Genomic DNA, 21063 nt, shown 5'->3' on the forward strand with positions numbered 1-21063 from the left:
CCCAGAATGATTTTTTACACGCCACGTTTGAATGTTTTCTTAATATGTATTTATTAAGTTTTTTTTTTTTATTTGAAAGGCAGAGTTAGGAGGAGAGGCAGAGAGAGAGAGAGAGAGAGAGAGAGATCAAGATCGAGAGAGAGATCTTCCATCCACTCATTCACTCCCCTAATGGCCACAACAGCTGGGGCTGGGCCAGGCCGAAGCCAGGAGCTTCTTCCAGGTCTCCCACATGGGTGCAGTGCCCAAGCACTTGGGCCATCGTCCACTGCTTTCCCAGGCCATAAGCAGGGAGCTGGATGGGAAGTGGAGCAGCTGGGTCTGGAACTGGTGCCCATACGGGATGCCGGTGCCACAGGCAGAGAGGCCTAACCGGCTACACCACAGTGCCAGCCCCACATGTGAATGTTAAAGAAAACAAAGGGAAGTTTAAGACGCTGTTCGGTGAAGGGTTCTTTGGCAGAAACAGGGACTTAACAGCCAAGTTAATGGCCTTAAGTATGGCATCCTTAGTAAGGAAAGCGTGCAGCCTGTGTACACATTTACCCCGGCCAGCATGCTGCAGACCAGTGCTAAGACGCAGCTCAGGTAGCCCCAGCTCTGCACTGTCTTGGTCACCAGCCATCGCTGTGGATCATTGCTTCCAGGGTTTTTCCAAAGTGTTGAGCCTGAAGAAAGAATCTGAGAAGACCGTGCACCCCGGGCACTCAGCATCCCATCTGCAGCTGGTGGCTCCCACGTGAGAACAGGCACACTGTTATTGTTTGTCATTAGCACCCAGGAACCTTTTTCATCTTCAAAGCTTCTCGCAGGTGCTCATTAACCGCCGTCCTCCTTCCTATCGGGCGTAAACAGGTATCATTAGTCCCATTTTTACAGTTGAGGAAACCAAACCAGAGAGTCCTGAACCTGCCCGAGGTCCCAAGGATCTGGGGACAGCGAGCAGACGAGCGCCTGGGTTTTCTGACTCACGATTCTGGGCTCACCCTGCTCCGAGCCAGCCTCGGAGGCTGCTCCTGCAGGCTTCTTAAGCCCAAAGACATAGGCACGCGATCGGCAGTGTCCACAGTGCTGAGTGCAGCACCCCTGGACCCGGGTTAACTGATCTTATGGTGTCATCTGGAGAAACAGGAGATGCAGATTCTGGGGCACGAAGGTAAGGCTGTTCCTTGGGGGCTTGCGACTCTGAGTGACACCCTCCCAGCAGATCCCGGGCTTGGCCAGCTGCTCTCAGCACCCACTGCCTCTGGGCGGCCCGGGGCTGCTGAGGGGCCACGGCTCCATAGCTGGTTTTCCACTTGAGTGAAGGATCTCGCCCACCCTGGGCAGCTCACGCTGAAGCTGTGTGAGAGTACTTCCATGCTACACATAAGGTTACTATGGGTAGTGATTCTCAAGGAGTAATTCTTCAAATGTAGTACAGACTTAGATGTTCTTCCTGTTGGTGGTGATGCAACATGGAACCTTTGGGGAAAGAGAGCAAGGCGCTGTTTATCTGAAACCTGGCTCGCTCTTGCCGTCTGTCGAAGGGGAAGCCAGGCTGAAGCAAGAACATTTCTTGCTGTGTACAATTGAGATAATGTTCACATTGTAGTGAAAAAAATCTATGACCTTGTGTTCCTGATTTTAATAACGCTCCACCAGTGCTGCCTTCCTCATCGTTTGCTTTCCAGAACGCTGTGTGTATGTTGGAGTTGATTTTCAGTGTTGATACAGCAACCCTGTGTCACGTCTTTGTGCCGAGTAAGGTTAAGATGAAGACTAAGATTTTGGTTAACTGGGTTCATTTCACGAAGAAGGAAAAGTATGTGATTGTACCTAACACAGATGGGAAAAGAGCTTTACCATGACTCTCTGCCTTTTGGCACCCAAAACTGCACCTCATTCATGCTTGGAAATTACCAGCATGGTGGTTGGCCCTCTGCATGGTGGTTGGCCCTCTGCGTGGTGGTTGGCCCTCTGCGTGGTGGCAGCCATGGGCATGTTGCTGGTGCAGCGGCACGAGTCTCTGGCAGCCAGGAGCCTGGAGGGAAGAGCAGGCCTCCCGGGAGCAGCAACAGTGCAGCCACGGTGCTGCAAGCTCTTTGGTGGTCTTTGGTGGTCCTGGCATGCATTCGGGAAGATGAAGAGTGGGGGGGAGGGACACCGGGATTCAGCCCTCTGCAGTGTGTTTTGGGGGTGGGCATGACCATGTTGCGAGAGAAGTCCTGGGAAAGGGTTTATTTCAAATAAGCAGCGTCCCTTTATGGACCAGTGAAAGGAGGGAGTCAGAGGCCAGGTGGGCGGAGGGCGAGATGCCAAGCGGTGGTATGGCCCAAGAGAGGTGGAGCCGAGAACACATTGGTTCCGGTTCCATGGTAAAGCCCCAAGATGTGTGTACAAGAGAGTGAAAGTGATGGAGGGTTAGGATAAGAGGGTTCCCACTCTGTGTGATTGAACGAGGCGAATGTATTACCCATTCAAAAAAAAGTACAAAGAAGGCATAGCATGAGACGTGGGGAGAGACTTGCTCGCGCAGATTTCACATCAGGACATGTGCCTTTCTCGGTCTCTGAAGTTCCCACTGGTTGTAGCCAGTTACCTGGCTGGAACACAGTATTGTCAGACCAACATGATGCATTTGGATTTGAAACATCGACAAATGTTCACTTCCCGAGCGCCTGCCCAGGCTGCCAGGAGTACACCCCACCCTGTCCATGAGGGCAGCAGAGCACCGGCGGGCAGGGGGTCGCATCAGTCCCCACTCCCCTTCCCCACCCAGGCCTTGTTCAGGCTGGGACGTTCTGGATTAACCGACCTCTCATTTTTGTGTGTTTCGTTTAGTTGAATGAACCAGTTATGCGCAATTCCGGCCTGTCACTGTGTGCTCAGCCCTGTTCGTTTTTTGTAGGTGAATGGTAACAAGGCAGGCAGAACGGGGTCTCCTGAAAGCCAGGCCCTCGCTGTCATCGTCATCGGTGAAGAGGGTTCTCAGAGCTGTCTGGGGCGGCCAGGGAGGTTTAAGGATGAAGTTGGGGAAGGGAGAGTCACGCTGCTGGTGTTCCTGGTGGCATAAGAGGGGACCGTGATGGGAAGCATGAAGGACGACGAGGGAGCAGGCCTGCGCCCGGTGAGGGAGTGCAGTGTGCTCGAGGTAGCCGGGACTCACAGCAAGGCCTCCGCGTGCTCTGCCTGCGCACCTGTGTTCTCCTTTCTCTGGGTTCCTTTCTCACTGCCTTGTGTCTCATTGCGGCACCCAGGTGTTCAGTTTGGATGAAGGCCAGTTGGTCTGATTTGTCACTTGTCCTCTGTGCTTTAGTGTCTTAGCCGAAAAACCACCGCCAGATCCGAAGGTTTAGGCCTGTGCTTTCTCCCGAGAGTGGCAGAGTTTTAGCTCTTACATTTGGATCTTTGAGCCGTAGTTTTTTTTATGGTGTGAGGGAGGTAAGGGTCCAATTTCATTCTCAGATGTGAATCTGCAGGTCTCCCGATGCCATTTCTCGAACTAGCTGTGCCCCCCCCCCCCCCATGGCATGGAGTTCCCGTCTCACCGAGGGTTTATCCCTGGATCCACGGTTGGGCACCCGCGGTCTGTGCGTCTGTCCGCAGGTCAGCTCCTTGCCATCTTGGTGATTGTAGCTTTGTAGCAGGATTAGAAATTGGGAAGCTGAGTGTTCTACCTTTGTTCTTTCTCAGAACTCTTGGTAACGTGGGTCCCTGCCATTTCCTTGGGAACTTCTGGCCTGGCTTGTTAGCACTCCTCTTCTCCATCTCGTGATTCCGTAGCCGTCCCTGAGTTAGAGTCTGATACATGAGGGCAGGCCTCCCAGCCCCTCCCTGGGAGTTCCTCCAACTTGGGGGGAACCATAGCCTGAAGAACTCCTAGGTTTTAGGGCCGGCGCTGTGGCATAGCAGGTAAAGCAGCCACCTGCAGTGCCCACATTCCATTTGGGCTCCCGTTCAAGTCACAGCTGGTCCATTTCCAATCCCACTCTCTGCTGTGGCCTGGGAAAACAGTAGAAGATGGCCCAAGTCCTTAGGCCCCTGCACCCACATGGGAGACCTGGAAGAAGCTCCTGGCTTCAGATAGACTCAGCTCTGACCATTGCAGCTATTTGGGGAATGAGCCAACAGATGGAAGACCTCTCTTTCTCTCTGTCTCTGTCTCTCTCTCTCTCTCTGCCTCTGCACCTCTGCCTTTCAAATAAATATATCTTTAAAAAAAAAAGGAAAGAAAAAAGAACTCCTAGGTTTTATCATAAAAAGCTAAATTTAGCATTTTGTTTCATAATTATTACAGCTTAGTTTAAAATGTTTATGGCTATTTAACTGCATGGAAAACGGATATTTCTGGAAGCAGGCCTGTTTGTCCTGTGGCTTTTTGCACAGACAGCCCCAGTTTAAAAGGCCTCCAGGGAAGAAGCCTGTGTGTTGCAGCCCTTGTATTTCCTGAACCGTTAAGTCGGCTATCCAGCCTCCCCAGACCACAGGCCACCCAGGCAGAGCCACGGGGAGAGTGCACAGGGGCGGTGGCGTCCGCGGTTCACAGGTGCCGGCTGCCCGTGCACAGCTGCTGTGCTGTGAGACAGACGGGATCCCACCAGTCATCTCCATCAAACAGATTTAACGCCGAGAGGACAAGGTCCATTTCATTCACTGGGTTAGCTTTTTGCCTTTTTTTTTTTTTTTTTTAAGAGTCAAGTTCTTGGCCCATGAGCACACACTCTTAATCTATCCAGGTTCAGGTGTGCTAAGACAAAGGTGGTGCAGTGTGGTGGGTTTCCACAGAGCTGAACATGTCCGTGTCCAGGGCTTTGCGCCCTGTGAGCGTGTCCTCTTTGTAGTAAAGTGTCTTTCCTACTGCAGCTTTTCCTGACCGGCTTTTTGTCCCGTTATATGGCACTGCCCGGTGACAGCCTTCAGGGTTCTGGGCTGTGAAATCCTGACTCCCACCTTGTTTATGTTTGAGTTACTGCATAATATTCCCAGTGCTTTTTGTAAACTAAAAGCCCATTTTTTTTCATTCCTTTTATATGAAATACCTAGAACAGGCAAATCCATAGAGATAGGTCAGAAGCTCCCTGTCAGAGCCGGCACTATAACACAGTGGGTTATGCCGCCGTCCGCGGTGCCAGCATCCCATGTGGGCACCAGTTCCAGTCCCAGCTGCTCCACTTCCCATCCAGCTCCCTGCTGATGCACCTGGGAAAGCAGCAGAGGATGACGCAAGTGTTTGGGCCCCTGCACCCATGTGGGAGACCCAGAAGAAGCTCCTGGCTTCAGCCTGACCTAGCCCTGGCCATTGCAGCTATCTAGAGAGTGAACCAGTGGAAGACCCCTCTCTCTCTCCTTGACCTTACCCCCGTTTTCCTTCTCTGTGTAACTGTTTCAAATAAATCTTCAAAAAAGAAGTTCCCTGGGCCTGGGGGAGTGATGGCGTGCAGGATCCAGGGTATTCTGAGGCAGAGAAGCAGCTTGGACCCTAGAGGCATGGTTGTGCCGCCCCGCGACTGCGCCACCAGATTCTGCTGTCAGAGTGGTTCAGGGTGCAAGGGGGTCTTCAGAAACTTCATGGAAAAATGCTCATAAAGGGGGGGAATATGCAGATTTACATGTCTTGCTCCAAACGTGTCCAGTAACTTCAGGTGTGTCAGTGGAGGCTGACTTCCTTCCTTTCTGCCTTGGGACAGCAGGAAAGTTTAACACTCAGCTTTACCTCACCCCAGAAACAATTTTTTCAGACTTGCACACTAAATGGCATCTGTCCTACCGCTCAGTCAGGTCTGCCCTGGCCTGGGGTATCAGTCCGGCCTGAACTTCCGAGAGCTGTGCCTCAGCGGCTTCTCCAGACCTGGGAATGGAAAGTGGGATTTGCCCTCCCCTTCTCTTGCCAAAAAGGAAAGGGGAGAGAAGTGGGGAATCTGTTTTTTTTTTTTTTTTTTTTTTTTTTTTGACAGGCAGAGTGGACAGTGAGAGAGAGAGAGACAGAGAGAAAGGTCTTCCTTTTTGCCGTTGGTTCACCCTCCAATGGCTGCCGCGGCTGGCGCACTGCGGCCGGCGCACCACGCTGATCCGAAGGCAGGAGCCAGGTGCTTCTCCTGGTCTCCCATGGGGTGCAGGGCCCAAGGACCTGGGCCATCCTCCACTGCACTCCCGGGCCACAGCAGAGAGCTGGCCTGGAAGAGGGGCAACCGGGACAGAATCCGGCGCCCCGACCAGGACTAGAACCTGGTGTGCCAGCGCCGCAGGCGGAGGATTAGCCTAGTGAGCCGCGGCGCCGGTGGAAATCTGTATTATTTTAAAGTTATAATCCTTGTTCTAAGCAGAGACTTCTGTTGTTTTGTTTTTTTGCATTTCTTCTTTCCCTCCTGCTTGCTGCGCTTGCTCAGCTTAGTCCACTCTGGGCGTTTGCACTTTGCCGTCGCTTTCTCTTTCGCAGCACTGAAATGTCATCGCTAGAAACGGAACTTTGGATTTAGTGTCCGCGGCGGGAGGGGGAGGGAGCTTCCAGAATTGATTACTTGGCTTTCTGCATAGTGAGATCTAGAAATGAAATCAGGGCACAGGTGGTGTTTTCTGAACCTTGGATTGTGTGAAATACCATTTTTGTAAAGGAAACATCTGATTTATCCAGGCCTATATTCAAGACAGAAGATCTTAAATATAAGCTTTGTGACTCAGAGGAAAACAAATGCAATTCCTAAGTATGCGGAGTTGTTCTCCCACTCATTCCTGAAGACCCAATGCGCTCTAGTCTATAGCAGAGAAAATTGCTGAATTCATCGATTCACGTTTCTGTTGCCAGCTGTGTTTTACAGCCCATATAAAGCTGTGTTTCGGTGAAAGCTGTAGTCTCAGGTAGAGCTTTGTGGGGCCTGTGAAGTGCTCTCTTCCCTGCAGGTGAGGCGTGAGTGAGACAGGGCCCACCTCAACCAGCGAAGCGTGATCTCGCTCTGCACGGCGAGCAGGTTCTAAAGTGTGGCTCCGTGGCGTTTCTGACCTGATTCCGGTCTGCTTTGAGGGTTGACCCAAATCAGGGTACATTGGAGCCACAGAGGGCGTGTGCTCGGGGCAGGGCCGTCTGCACCTGCGGTGAAAACTGAGGCAGGCTCAGTCTGCTCGCAGCTGTGTCCGGGACGTTTGCAGCGATGGCGCTGTTGCGAGTTGTGCGGGATTTCTCTCACCAAAACTCAAGCAGCTTTTCAACTGATGCCTTCGTGCTTAGTGGAGTCGAGGGTGGAGACTTGATACTGCGGTGCTTCTGAGGGGGCCAGTGTGAGGTCGCCGGCTGCCCCTGGAGCGTGGTCCTCATGGGGGTTGGAGTATTTCAGTCTGAGTTCAGCCTAGTTTCCCCCTCTCCCTCCTGACTCCCGGTGTGACCACTGCTGCAGCGCACACCGTGACAAGCCTGCACACCAAGTGCCAGACCACGGGGCCACCTGATCCTCTCGCCTCTAACTGGAAGGTGAAATAAACCTCTTCTTCCCCCAGGCAGCGCCTCTCGGGTACTGCAGGTGGAGTAACAAGAAGTGGACTACACCAGCCCCTAGTCACAGCGTGAGCGAGGTGTGCTCCGTGCAGAGGCCTGTCGCGTCACACCACAGCTCTCCTGTAAGGCTGGAGAGTGCTGGGCATTAGATTCTTCATGAGGAAGGACAGTAGAACAAAGGCAGGAAACACAGAGGCAGGAGAGCCTGTGCACGGGGGGTCTGCAGTGTAGGACTGGAGAGAACGTGGATACGCATCTCCAATACAGAGTGAAACGCACGCGTCACTAGAGGGCCGTGGTGCTGTGTGCAGGAAGTGTCCCCGTCCCCAAGACAGCTGGGTGTAGGACTGGGGACATGGGAGGAGACCCAGCAGAGAAAACCACATGGGAGTGAGGAAATGGGGCAGGCGATGGGGGGACAGGTGGGCGCACGGCCGTGGTGGTGATTAGGGACAGGTGGGTGCCTGGCTGTGGTGGTCACTGGGAGTCAGGTGGGCACACAGCCATGGTGGTCACTGGGGGACAGGTGGGTGCGTGGCTGTGTTGGTAATGGGAGGACAGGTGGGTGCGTGGCCGTAGTGGTGAGTAGGGGACAGATAGGCGCACAGCCGTGGTGCTGATGAGAAGGCAGGTAGACACACAGCCATGGTGGTCACTGGGGGACAGGTGGGCGTGTAACCGTGGTGATGATGGGAAGGCAGGAGGGTGCACAGCCGTGGTGGTCACTGGGGGACAGGTGGGCGCACAGCCATGGTGGTGAGTGCAGGACAGGTGGGTGCATGACCGTGATGGTGATGGGAGGGCAGGTGGGCGTGTGGTGGTGGTCACTGGGGGACAGGTGGGTGCACGACCTTGATGGTGATGGGGTGCAGTTGGCTGCATGGCCGTGGTGTAGCCTTGTCATAAGTGTGGTCATGCAGCAAGATTTCCCCAGCACTTGCGCGTCTGATCCTGTCTACACTGGCGAGAATCATGGGCAAACAGCCCATCTGCAGATAGCAGCAGTGCAGTGGCTATTTGGGGGCACTCGCAGAGCCCAGGGAGGGTCACCTCACTCAGCTTTGGGGACAGAGATGTGTGTGGGTTTGGTTCTTTTTATTTTTTACCACAAATACCATCCTTCTTTGTATCCTGGTGTTTGTCATAAGTTGGCGTTTACATCTTCAGGTATGAAACATGCTTACGTTGATGTAGGACATTAGGATATGTTTTGGCTACTCCCAGAAAAGAATTTGATATGGCTTAATCTGTTAGAACACATGCTTCTAGCAGGGTATTAAAGGGAAAAATTGGCTAGCATTCAGTGTAGAGGACAAATTCAGATTTTGAAAGGAATTAAAAGTTTGAGAAAAATTTTGTGTGGCCTGATGGGCCACTGAGCAAAGCCTGTTTTCCAGCTGCTTTCTAGGTTGTGAAGTGGAAGCTGTTGCGGGTGCCCTGTCCAGTGTGAGTCGTGCCTCCGGTCACTCCCTCTATGAGTGAGAACGTTAGACTGGCAGTGGGGAAAGCCGAGTTTCATGGGTCCAGAGACATTTAGCAGCCAGATTGTGTTGTGGATTTGAAGGCAAAACTTAAAAACTAGCACTGGGTTCCTCCGTAGTATTTGACTTCCCGGACTGTGGGAGCACCGGCTGGCACGCCACCCACAAAGGCCGTCTGTCCTCTCAGAGAAGAGAGGCACAACACAGCAGGGAGGTGGAGTTGGAGACTTGAAACCCTGCACTTTGTTGAGTAGTGATAGTCAACTCAGAAATCTAGGAGTTAGATAAAATTGGAGATTCCTTGTCTTTCTCTCCTTTTTTGCTATGGGATGACTCCTCCAGATGTGATAAACACAGGCCACTGCCGGTGGGGTGAGAGATGATTTTTAAGTGATCGGAGTAGAGCATTATTTCAGTAATTATATATTGATGAGTGTGCAGATGTATAATTAGCACATTAAATCCATGATTTCATGAGCCATTGCTTAGGACAGGGCTCAGTCAAACGTATGTCCCTTTAAAGCAAACACCAAGTAAGCAGTCCACAGCTGTGCACAGATGTGACGGAAACCTTGGCGGTGTCTGTGAACGGCACAAGTGTAGGAAGCCCTGGTGAGCTGCTCTGGGCGAACTCCCAGAAGGCTTTTGTGACGAGGAGATGAGCAGCGCCTCTCTCGGGCTCTCGGGTGCACGGCAACGTGTGCGAGGCTCACGCTAAGGGAGGAACCCAGGCGGAGGAGCCGGGGGGAGCTGGACCGTGGAGCCTGCGGGTCTGGATTGCAGCAGCACAGCTGGCTCCCGGTGTTCTCGTCCACTCCTCTGCCTCTGCTTGTCGAGGCCCCTCCTTGCGCTGGCCTCGCGGTGTAGTTTCTCCGCGTGTCGCTCAGTGTCGCCCAGAGCCAGCCTGCCGAGCAACTGCTCGTCATCTGTGAAGTGGGAGCACACAGCATCTCCCCATGTGGAGTGGCCACAACGGTCAGTGAGCCTGGGGGCTGAGAGCCTGGCACGGGGTCCGGAGCACACTGAAATCACTGATGCTGGCACTGACCTTGACTGTACCTGCTGCCTGCTTCCCATGTCCCCAGATTCAAAGGCCAGCTGGTGAAGGTAGATTGTGGGTAGCTGCACTTTCTGGGAGAAAAACCTTGGCCTCACCAGAACATCACCCTTGGGTCAAGTTGTTTTGTTTTTGAAGATCGATTTATCCATTTAAGAGAGAGAGTTACAGACAGAGGAAGAAACAGAGAGAGAGGCATTCTGTCTGCTGGTCTACACCCCAAATGGCCGCAACAGCCAGGGCTGGGCCAATCAGAAGTCAGGGGTCAGGAGCCTCCTCCAGGTCTCCCACATGGGTGCAGGGGCCAGAGCTGGATCGGAAGAGGAGCATCCTGGACACGAACCAGTACCCACATGGGATGCCAGCACCAAAGGTTGAAGCTTAACCTGCTGCGCCACAGTGCTGCACAGTGCTGGCCCCTGGATCAAGTTGTGTGGTTTTTTTTGTTGTTGTTTTGTTTTGTTTTTTTACAGGGAGAGTGGACAGTGAGAGAGAGAGACAGAGAGAAAGGTCTTCCTTTGCCATTGGTTCACCCTCCAATGGCCGGCGCATTGCGCTGATCGGATGGCAGGAGCCAGGTACTTATCCTGGTCTCCCATGGGGTGCAGGGCCCAAGCACTTGGGCCATCCTCCACTGCACTCCTGGGCCACAGCAGCGGGTTGGCCTGGAAGAGGGGCAACCGGGACAGAATCCGGCGCCCCGACCGGGACTAGAGCCCAGTGTGCCAGCGCCGCAAGGTGGAGGATTAGCCTAGTGAGCCGCGGCGCCGGCCTAAGGATCAAGTTCTTTACTCTTGTCCCTGCCACCTTGGATCGGGGTCCTGCTCTGTTCTCAGCCATCCTGGGAGGAGTCTTGGCCGGCAGTGTCCAGTGCATCCGCCGGCTCAGCAAGGAGATTCTGAAGGTCCCTAGACTCCGTGCCTTTGGCGTGAGTTGTCGGGGGACCAGTGGCGTTGCCTGAAGTGACCAAGTAAATTACATGGTTTGCTGATTCTGCAGCTACTCCCAGCCGGGGGAACCCCGATCTTATTTTGCATTCATTCGCTGCTCTAATTGTCGAGTCCAAAAGCCTCATTCACAGTTGCGTAAAGGACGCACTTCATTCCATGGCAGTTAGTGTGCCTTAAAAGAAGTAAAAACAGGCCGGCGCCGCGGCTCACTAGGCTAATCCTCCGCCTTGCGGCGCCGGCACACCGGGTTCTAGTCCCGGTCAGGGCGCCGGATTCTGTCCCGGTTGCCCCTCTTCCAGGCCAGCTCTCTGCTGTGGCCCGGGAGTGCAGTGGAGGATGGCCCAAGTGCTTGGGCCCTGCACCCCATGGGAGACCATGGCTCCTGCCATCGGATCAGCGCGGTGTGCCAGCCGCAGCTCGCCGGCCGCGGCGGCCATTGGAGGGTGAACCAATGGCAAAGGAAGACCTTTCTCTCTGTCTCTCTCTCACTGTCCACTCTGCCTGTCAAAAAAAAAAAAAAAAATTAAAATTAAAAAATTTAAAAAAAGAAGTAAAAACAAAAAGAGCAGGAAAAATTAGTAAGATAAAATTCGATAAGAAATCAGATTTTAAAAAAATTATTCAGAGAGAGAGAGAGCTTTCATCACTCCCCAAATGGCTGCAACAAACAAATGGCCAGGCCGAAGCCAGGAACCCAGAACTCCATCTGGGTTCCCACGAGTGTTAGAGGCCCAGAGGCCCAAGCACTCGGCCGTCTTCCACTGCCTTCCCAGGTGCATTAGCAGGAAGCTGGATTGGAAGCAGTAGCAGGGGCTTGCACCGGCCCTCTGACATGGGATGCCAGCCTCACAGGTGGCAGCTTACATGTGCCACAACACTGGCCCCATCCGTTTGCTTTTGAGAAAACAAAATGTGATGGGATAAGAGGGCTGAGTTGTATCTCTCCTGGTAATTGCCAAGTTAAAGAACTTCTCCAAATTGTTTCTCTCAGGATTATATGAATCAGACCACGTGATGTTTGCAGATATGCTGTCTATTTTATCAAAAATTTTAGTGTCTGTAAAGATTTATTTTATTTGAAAGATGGGGCCTGGGCAGGGGAGGGAGAGACAGAGATCTCCCATCTGCTGGTTCACTCCCCAAATGGCTGCAACAGGCAGCGCTGGGCTAGGCCTAAGCCAGGAGCACGGATCCAAGCCAGGTCTCCCATGTGGGTGTCAGGGGTCTGAGTGTTTGGACCGTCATCCGCTGCTTTCCTAGGTGCCTTAACAAGGAGCTAGATCGTAAGTGGAGTAACCAAGACTTGAAGCAGTGCTCTCATATGGGATGCTGGGCGTTGCAAGCGGCAGCTAAACCTAGCAACATTTTTTAAATGGTCTTTTCTTCTGGTTGACCAGCTATAGTCCAGACAGGACAGGTTATAGCCCCTGTGAAATCACTGTGAGAATTTGGACGGGACACTGCCGTGTGGCCCTGGGCCCCTGACTTCCCCCTGGTCCTGACCGCCTGTCTGCAGGAAGTTGTGCGTGGGGTCAGAAGCAGTGGTGGCAGTACTGAGGATCGGTGTCAGGAGGAAGCTAAACGAAAGTCTCCTCAAAGCACGAGACGCAAAGTGGCACCCAGTGTCCCCTTGACTTGGCCCGAGCAGCAGGTTCCGCGAGGGGTCTTTGTCTCTCCAGAGCAGGCGACTGCTGCAGCAGAAACAGCTCCAGACGTTCACCTCCCGGACTCGGCGTCTTGAGGTGAGGTGTCAGAGGCCCATTGCCGGCGCCGGCATCCGAACCTCTGCAGATTATGAGGTCGTGCTCAAAGCCCGGGCTGTCGCGTTGCTTGGGGGTGTTCATACTTAGATCCCGGTTTGGCCTCGGGACGCTGGACGGGGGCAGAGTGCATCTTTATCCCGTGCCGGGACAGTCTGCCGCTCGCCTTCTAGTTGACGGCTTTACGCTCTGAGGACGCCCTCGGGCCTCGGCGATGCACCACGTGGAGTCTGAGCGGAGATGTCAGCCTCGAGAGGGTTAGAAAGCCTGGCCCACCTGCTGCTCCTCCCAAGGCCTGGAGAAGCCCTCTTGCCCTGCGGAACACACTCCCGGCGAGAAGAGCAGCCTGTGCCGTCAGGGGCTTGGGGTGTCCAGTTCCAGCCACGGCCACCACGTAACCACCCTGGATCTGATCTGGGGGGCTGGGGTGAGGGGGGTGAGGAAGCGGAGCGGCAGGCCTGGGTGGAGCGCTGGCCAGGTGTCACACTGAGGGACTGGCACAGTCTACACTCCAGGGACTTCCGCTGGGGGTGGTTTGTAGTAGCTCATAATTTGGGTATTTGGTTGGTGGCAAAGTTAGTAAGTCACACTTGCAGTTAAGGCAGTGTCCTAGACGTGTGACAGTTTGTTTAGAGAGCTCCTTCTATGACACAGGCTCATTGGGAGCCTGGTCCAGGTGACGGTTATTAGGAGTCACTGTTGCGGGGTTTTTTGTTTGTTTGTTTTTTTAATTGTTAAGATTTGTTTTGTTTTAATTTCAAATGCAGAATTAGAAGTGGGGTGGAGCATAGAGGTCTTCATTTGCTGGTTCACTCCCCAAATGACCACAAAGGCTGAGGCTGGCCCAGTCCAAAGCCTGGAGCCAGGAGCTTCTTCTGGGTCTCTCATGTGGGTGCAGGGGCCCAGGTACTATGGCCATCTCCCACTGCTTTCCCAGGCACATCAGCAGGGAGCTGGGTCAGAAGTGGAGCAGCCGGGACTCGAGCCGGTGCCCCTAAGGGATGCTGGTGTCACATGCAGCAGCTTAGCCCGCTGTGTCCCAGCACCAACCCCAGAACCACTGGTTTTCATTCAGATATATTTTACTGAGGAATTTACAGTTCTTGGAAGAAATAATTTTATTAAGGCTCCTGAGGGGTCCTGGGGCATAGTCATTATGTTGACCAGGAACCGGGCAACCAGTCTTTTCCCTGCCAGGGACAGATAACAGGTGTGGGACACCCTGGGAGTTCAACAGTGCCAGCGAGAGGCCACCCAGAAGCTCTGTAGCCACCCTGCATGGGTCCACACCCAGCCCTGTCACTTGTGAACTGTGCCAGCTGCACCTGTCTGTGGCTTCCTGCCGTTGTCTGTGTGGTGGGGATAGCAGTGGTCTTGCAGGTTCAGGGGACTCATGGACTTGGGAAGGTTACAGCAATACCTGGCGCATAGAAGTACTCAGTATTGGTGTGCAGTGAGAATTCCTTAAAAGGATTTAAAATGAAAATAGTAGGAAAAAATAGTAAAATTCGAAAAGAAATTAGATTGTAAGAATTACTCAGACACAGAGAGAAGTAGTGGGTCCTGGTGTCCCCGACGCAGTGTGTGACAGTGCATGAGCACGGGAGAAGAGCTAGGAGACGGGGCGGGGGCGGGGGCGGGGCGCTGCCCGCCTGGTGGGATCGGTTCACGCTGAGCGTCGCATCTGTTGAAACCCCGCACCGTGCCCAGAAGCGTGCACAAGTGCATGTGTTCACCAGAAGCGTTTTAAAGAACACTTTCACTCCTCCCCCAAGAAAGGCAACGCCTCAGCGCGCGGGCAGCGAAGCGTGAGAAACCGCGTCTTCCCAGCAGCCGAAATGCTTTGTGTGTTTGCAGCTGCACGGCTGGGCGGAGCTAGGCTGGTGGAGCCCTGACCTTCAGCTGTCACAGGGAGGAGGTGAGGAGGGGGAGCCGTGCCGAGGCCACACCCTGCTCCCCTCTTGGCCGGCTCCTGCCCGGCCAGCCTTTCAGCTGAGATCCCTGCCGCGGAGCTCATCACTGTGACATCATCCCGCTCCTGTTGCAAATGAGTCATTGTGTGTATTTTGGGAATTTGTATCTTGTGCCGGGGGTCCAAAGAGATTTCTTTTTCAAAATGCCAGTTAAACTAAATAATTTCTTTAAATGTCACAACTTTAAACGTCTGAGGTGTCGCGTGCGTGTTTCTAGGCTAGCAGAGCTGAAGGGTTATCCCCACAATTTTAGAACTTGTGTTTACCTTTATATTTGCATTACTCTCTATAACAAATTAAGCAATTCTTGTAACTTTAAATCCTAAAACAAGGTAGATAATCGATACAAGAGTATTTAAAAGAAATAGACAGCAAAGATATGTTAGATGGAAAAAGGAAAACAGAATTATGATACTGATGTAGGCGCAGCTGAGTTCGAGGCCAAAAAAAAAAAATAACACAATGAAGGGTGGACATTTAGCCTCCTGGCCAAGACCCCCATGTCCTGTGTCGGGCCTGACCTGGCTCCACCTCCTGATCCAGCGTCCTGGTGACGCAGACCCTGGCAGGAGCAGCGGAAATGGCTTCAGTAATTGTGTTCCTGCCACTCAAGTGAGAGACCTACACTGAGTTCTCACCTCCTGGCTTCTGTCTTAGCCCAGTCATTTGGGACATTTGGGGAGTGAACCAGCAGATGGGAGCCGTCTTCACTATCTGTCTATTACTGTCTGTTTCTCTCTCTCTCCCTCCCTCCCTCTCCCTCCTTCCCTCCCTCTCCCTCCCTCAAAGTTTTAATGGATTTTAAATATTAGATGCGACAGGATTACTTCATTATGATGAGGCATACAGTATATAATTAGATAGGCTGATGCACCTGTCGTGGATTTATGTGGCCTAAATGATTTGACGTGGAAACATAAAGCAACAACTAGGGGGAGTATAAGACAAAATTGATAGCTGCAGGGGTGATGGGAGACGGTGGGCAGACCTGCTGCTCACGAGAGCAGATCACCTGCTGGAGGACAGGTGGACGCCTTCAGGGTCAGTGCTAGAAAACAAGTGCTCACAGGCACGTTTTAAATTTAACATGCAACTGCTGCAATTTGCAAAAAGTTGAATTCCATAGAAAGCATATTCTCTTGTCGTAATGCAATAAAATTACAAACACACACAGGGGTGGAAATCGGGCATCCCAGGAGGCCCCGGGAGCAGAGGCGCCCGGCTGGCACCTGCTTTCAGGCCTGAGCTGTCCCCTGACAGAGCCCCACTCTCGCTCAGGAGCTTCACTCTGGCTTTTTCTTTCCTGGAATTATCTTGTTTATTGATTTTTTTTTTTTTTTGTCTTCCCCACTCAAGTGACATCTCCATGAAAGCAGGGACTTGTGTCTTTTCTGTTGGAAGTGGTGCCCTCAGCGTCTAAAACGCTGGCACTGTGCAGGCTTTGAGCAGAGGTTGCTGAGTGAATGACAGCTAATGATTGCACACTGCGGCGCTGCTGCAGCATTTTGCATTGATCACCCCCCCCCCCCGTCCCCCTGGGAAGGAGACACTGTCATTGTCCCTTGTTACCAAAGGGGCACGTGGACATGGGCTCAAAAAACTCCCCAAGCTGGCAGCCAGCTGGTGGAGGACTGAATTGAGCCTGTGCTCGCGTCCTGGAATCTTGGTTGCCTCCATGAGTGAAAGAATAAGATAAGGGGACAGCGTACAGAGTCAGTGTGTAGACACCGTTATCAAATAAGAATGAAAAGGAATTATTTAAACGCTAAAAAGACAGGAAAAAACTGGGGCCTTCGCTGTGGCATTGTATGTAGGTTACACCTCTGCCTGTAGCACCCACATCCTATATGGGTGCCCACTCGGGTCCCGGCTGCTACACTTCCAATCCAGTTCCCTGCTAATGGCCTGGGAAAGCAGTGCTTGAAGATGCCCCAAGCGCTTGGGCCCCTGCACCCATGTGGGAGACCCGAAAGAAGCTCCTGGCTTCGGATTGGCCCAGCTCCAGCTGTTGTGGTCATCTGGGAACTAGGCCGATGGATGAAAGACCTTTCCTCTGTATCTCTCTCTCTCTGTGTCTGTCACTCTGCCTCTCGAATAAATACATAAATCTTAAAAAAAAAAAAAAATAGAGGCCGGTGCCACGGCTCAATTGGCTAATCCTCTGCCTGCGGCACCGGCACCCTGGGTTCTACTTCTGGTTGGGGCGCTAGATTCTGTCCGGGTTGCTCCTCTTCCAGTCCAGCTCTCTGCTGTGGCCCGGGAAGGCAGTGGAGGATGGCCCAGGTCTTTGGGCCCTGCATCCACATGGGAGACCAGGAGGAAGCACCTGGCTTCTGGCTTCAGATCTGCGCAGTGCCCATTTGGGGGGTGAACCAACAGAAGAAAGACCTGTCTCTATCTAACTGCCTGTCCAAAAAACAAAAAAATAGAAAAAACTAAAATAAAGAATTGCTGCTTCAAAGGAAAAAGCAGAAAGGAATGAAGGGGGGAAACAAGGAGACCCAGGAACTGGCTTTGGAAGGGAGGCAGGCGGCAGAGGAAGAGGATAAAAGAAAGATAAAATAGACGGCCTCAGGCTAACCTTGTGAGATGAGAGCACTTGAAGGGTGCAGCAGACGTTAATAATAGGTACAAACAGCACGCTGAGCGTCTTGGTAAATCCAGAGTTTCCATTCCTGCCTGTGGTTGTTTTGCTTATTTACTTGGTTTTTCACTTTTTGAAGTCATTTCAAAATCGAGAAACTTCCAAGAGCAACGAATTTTCTTTGTGAAGATTGACCCACCTGTTGACACTATACCACATTTGCCGCCTCCCGCTGTTCACATATCTGTCTGTAAAAGTCACGATGATTGGGGAGTTGCCAAGCCCTCCCCTACCTCCAGGGCTGTGGACCTCTTTTTGTGTTGCTGACCCCAGGAGGCTATAAAACAGTGAGGGACTCGAGTCTCACCTGGCCCCAGCGTGGGCAGGCCAAGAAGACAACCCAGAGACAGGACTGTCTGCCCCTTCTTCCTGGTCCTATAAATCCGCACCATTTTCCAAACTCATTGCTACCTCTCCGTGGATTTTTCTTTTTTAACTTTCTCAAGTGTCTTGTTGCCCATTGAAGGGCAGCCTCCTGCCACTCTCCAGAGAGCCCTTGCGTGGTGTGGTCCAGATGGCGCAGGGAGGCGGCTTTGCAGTGGTCTCCCACCTCCCTCTTCCTGGCCCAGTGCATGCATTCCGCAGGTGCCTGGCCTGGCCTGGCATTCGGGGCCTCGCCCAGGCACCCTCAGTCATGCCCCCATGCTGCCTTCCCTGCCTCCCAGGTGCCCGCGCCTCCGTCCTCCCTAAGACCAGTGGTCAGCTGTATGCAGAGGCTTCTGTGTGTGCCTCCCTGTGGCGCCCGCCCTTCCTTGTGGAATGCTCGCGCCACACTGCTCTGCCTCTGCTTGTGTTTAGAGACCCTGTCGTGTTTTCCTCAGCTCCCCTCTGCAGGATTCCTGGTCAGCTCTCCGGCGCCTGAGAGAAGCACCCTCCCGTAGTCTCGTGGGGCAAGGGCAGCCTTGTCTTTCGACGTGGAGAGCAAGGCCCACTGGTCGAGCCGCTGCCCACAGCTGCCTCACAGCAGTGCCTCCTGCCGCTCTGGCCTGCTTGGCTTTCTGGTTTTTACCTATCGTTACCCCTGTGAGCTTCCAGCCCCAGCCCCAGAGTTACAACAAAAAGCCACCACAACCCTTGGGTGTTTGGGTGTTTTTTTTGTTTTGTTTTGTTTTGTTTTGTTTTGTTTTGTTTTGTTTGACAGGCAGAGTGGACAGTGAGAGAGAGAGAGACAGAGAGAAAGGTCTTCCTTTGCCGTTGGTTCACCCTCCAATGGCCGCCGTGGCCGGCACACTGCAGCCGGCGCACCACGCTGATCCGATGGCAGGAGCCAGGTGCTTCTCCTGGTCTCCCATGGGGTGCAGGGACCAAGCACTTGGGCCATCCTCCACTGCACTCCCGGGCCACAGCAGAGAGCTGGCCTGGAAGAGGGGCAACCGGGACAGAAGCCAGTGCCCCAACCGGGACTAGAACCCGGTGTGCCGGCGCCGCAGGCAGAGGATTAGACTAGTGAGCCACGGCGCCAGCCCCACAACCCTTGTTAAACCTGCTGAACTTTAGAGATATTTTGCCCTTAAATCTAGTTATGCCACAGACTGATGCTCGTGAACCTGTCAGGGAGATCCGCTTCCCCGCGAGGCGCATCTGGAGTAGGGAGATTGGGGTTCCTTCAGCCCCTTTGAGCCAGCACTGGGGTAGCTCCTGTGGTGTTGCCCTGTCCAGCAAAGCCCCAAGGCTCCGCCCTGGCGCAGGGCAGGCACCGTCGAGTTGAGATCCTGCCTTTGCTTAGGTACAAATCCGTTTGCCGAGTGCCGTGTACCAGTGGTGGCCTTCCTGGAAATGCCTGGACAGGATAAACACGGTTGCTTCCATGTTTGGCATGCTTGAGGAAGGGCAGAATAGCATGATTAAGTGAAAGAAACCAGCGCTCAGCATGGATGTCTCTTAACTCATGGCAAGCACAGTAGGTACCGTAACTCCCATTCTCAGCTTGAGGCTTAAGGTCAGACCTCAACCCTCGTCTCCCAGCTTTCCACCAAGTTCCTGCTGCCTTCACTCCCAGAGGCTTTGCTGAGTGGAGGATTTAGTCAGAAAGCTGTGTCTGGTGGTGGTGGGCTCCAGGTGCCCTGAACACGTTGAGTTGTTTTGTTTCACTGTTAAAATTTGGAGCCGGGGGCAGGCTTTTGGCACAGCAGTTAAACTGCCTCTTGGACACCTGTATTTGGCATCCAAGTACCTGGGTTCAAGTCCTGCTCCCCTCCCCAGTTCCAGCTTCCTACTAATACAGAGACTAGGAGGTGATGGCAAAAGTACCTGGGTCCTGCCACCCCCTAGGGAGACCTGGGTTGACTTCTGGGCTCCCAGCTTTGGCCTCGCCCAGCCCCCTCCATTGCGGGCATTTAAGGGGTGAACCTCACCAGCAGATGAGAGCTCATCCCCCCCCCCCCATGCATAAATCAAACAAACACAGGTCTTACAGATCTGGGCCATGAAGAGCAAGCTTAGAAAGTGCTGCGTGCAGCAGTGTGGACTTGGAGGACCAGGTGTTCACCCACGGGCCCCACTGAGATCACCGTTAGTCTGCCAGGTGCAGAGTGCCAGACTCATCATGCTTAGCAGTCAGACCTGCCCTGAGGAGTGGAGGTGAGAGCAGGGGGCTGCCCACAGCGAAGGTCCGGTCACGGGGGGCCAGGTGGGCCTGTGACAGGAGGTTGCTGTCACACAGGCCCGTCAGCTGCACGGCTCCGTGGGGGGAGGGCCACACCCGTCCGCCTTCCCTGAAGACCACCGAAGCTGCAGCTCTCCCACCGAACTTGTCGTGCGTGGTGGTTCTGTCCTGTTGGCACTGGAAGGGAGCACCTCCCACTCCTGTGGGGAGTCGGCCTCCTTGCAGGGAGCTTCCCAGGAGTCTTCCTTATTCCAGCAGGCTCCTCCTTCGCCAGCCCAGCTGCGTCGAGAGCGAGCAAAGGACTCTGTAATGGGAAGATGTGATTCCAGGCAGATCCGGCCTCGCCATGCAGGTTGGGATCAGATGTGCGGAAGGGGTCGCTGCGTGTCTTCCGGCCCACCCTCCGCACGAGAAGGTGCCTCGTTTTCAGGAATGGCACGGGTGGGCAAAGGCCGCCTTCAGCTTCCCACCTGGAAGTAGAGCCGGCTGGGTGCTGGCGGGTTCCAGGTTGGTTACTTGCTGGTTTGCTTTCTTGCTTGGTGGGTGTCCCTGGAGAGCTTCCTGAAGAATCGGGAGTGAATGGCAGGCCCGAGGCGCGGCATCCCGGCACAGCACGCTTGTGTGTGGCCTTCCCAGGCTCTGGTCGCCAGCCATGGGGGAGAGTTGCACTGAGGATCCACGTGTCGCCACCAGTTTCCCCCGCGCCCTCCCCTGAAGAGGCCCGTCCAAGGGAGTGTGCGGTACAGGGTGAGCGTGGCCCTGCCGACAGCCTGCTTTCTGTCCTGGAATCGTCCTCCTGGTCACAGATCTGTGTCCGACCCTGCCCGGCTCAGCCGCAGTGCTGAGGCGCTTGGTCACACCTGACACAGCGTAGACAAACCCTCCGTCAGGGCAGTGATGGGCAGGACCTGCTCCCTGCTTTAGGAAGAATATTCTGGAATGCTCAGTGTGTCTTCCTGCATCCAGAGTTCGTTAAAGGCCTTCTTGTAATTTATTACTTGAAGCAGTAACGTAGCAGGCTTCAGAAGGGATGGGGCCGGCGCCGTGGCTCACTTGGTTAATCCTCCACCTGCAGTGCCAGCATCCCGTATGGGCACCGATTCTGTCCTGGTTGCTCCTCTTCCA

At 53.6% G+C, this 21063-nt stretch overlaps 1 protein-coding gene across 16 annotated transcripts in view; it reads left to right on the plus strand.

Annotated features, from left to right (window-relative positions):
* Nucleotides 1-21063, plus strand: part of PPP2R5C (protein phosphatase 2 regulatory subunit B'gamma) — a 163000-nt gene that overhangs the window by 65266 nt on the left and 76671 nt on the right. Inside the window, exon 1 of one of the 16 annotated variants that reach the window (XM_051834803.2) lies at nt 1025-1156. Coding sequence (XP_051690763.1) covers nt 1135-1156 — 22 coding nt within the window. The 5' untranslated portion in view covers nt 1025-1134. 16 annotated transcript variants of the gene reach the window in all.

The sequence above is a fragment of the Oryctolagus cuniculus genome, chromosome 20 (genome assembly GCF_964237555.1).
Source record: "Oryctolagus cuniculus chromosome 20, mOryCun1.1, whole genome shotgun sequence".
NCBI lineage: Eukaryota > Metazoa > Chordata > Mammalia > Lagomorpha > Leporidae > Oryctolagus > Oryctolagus cuniculus.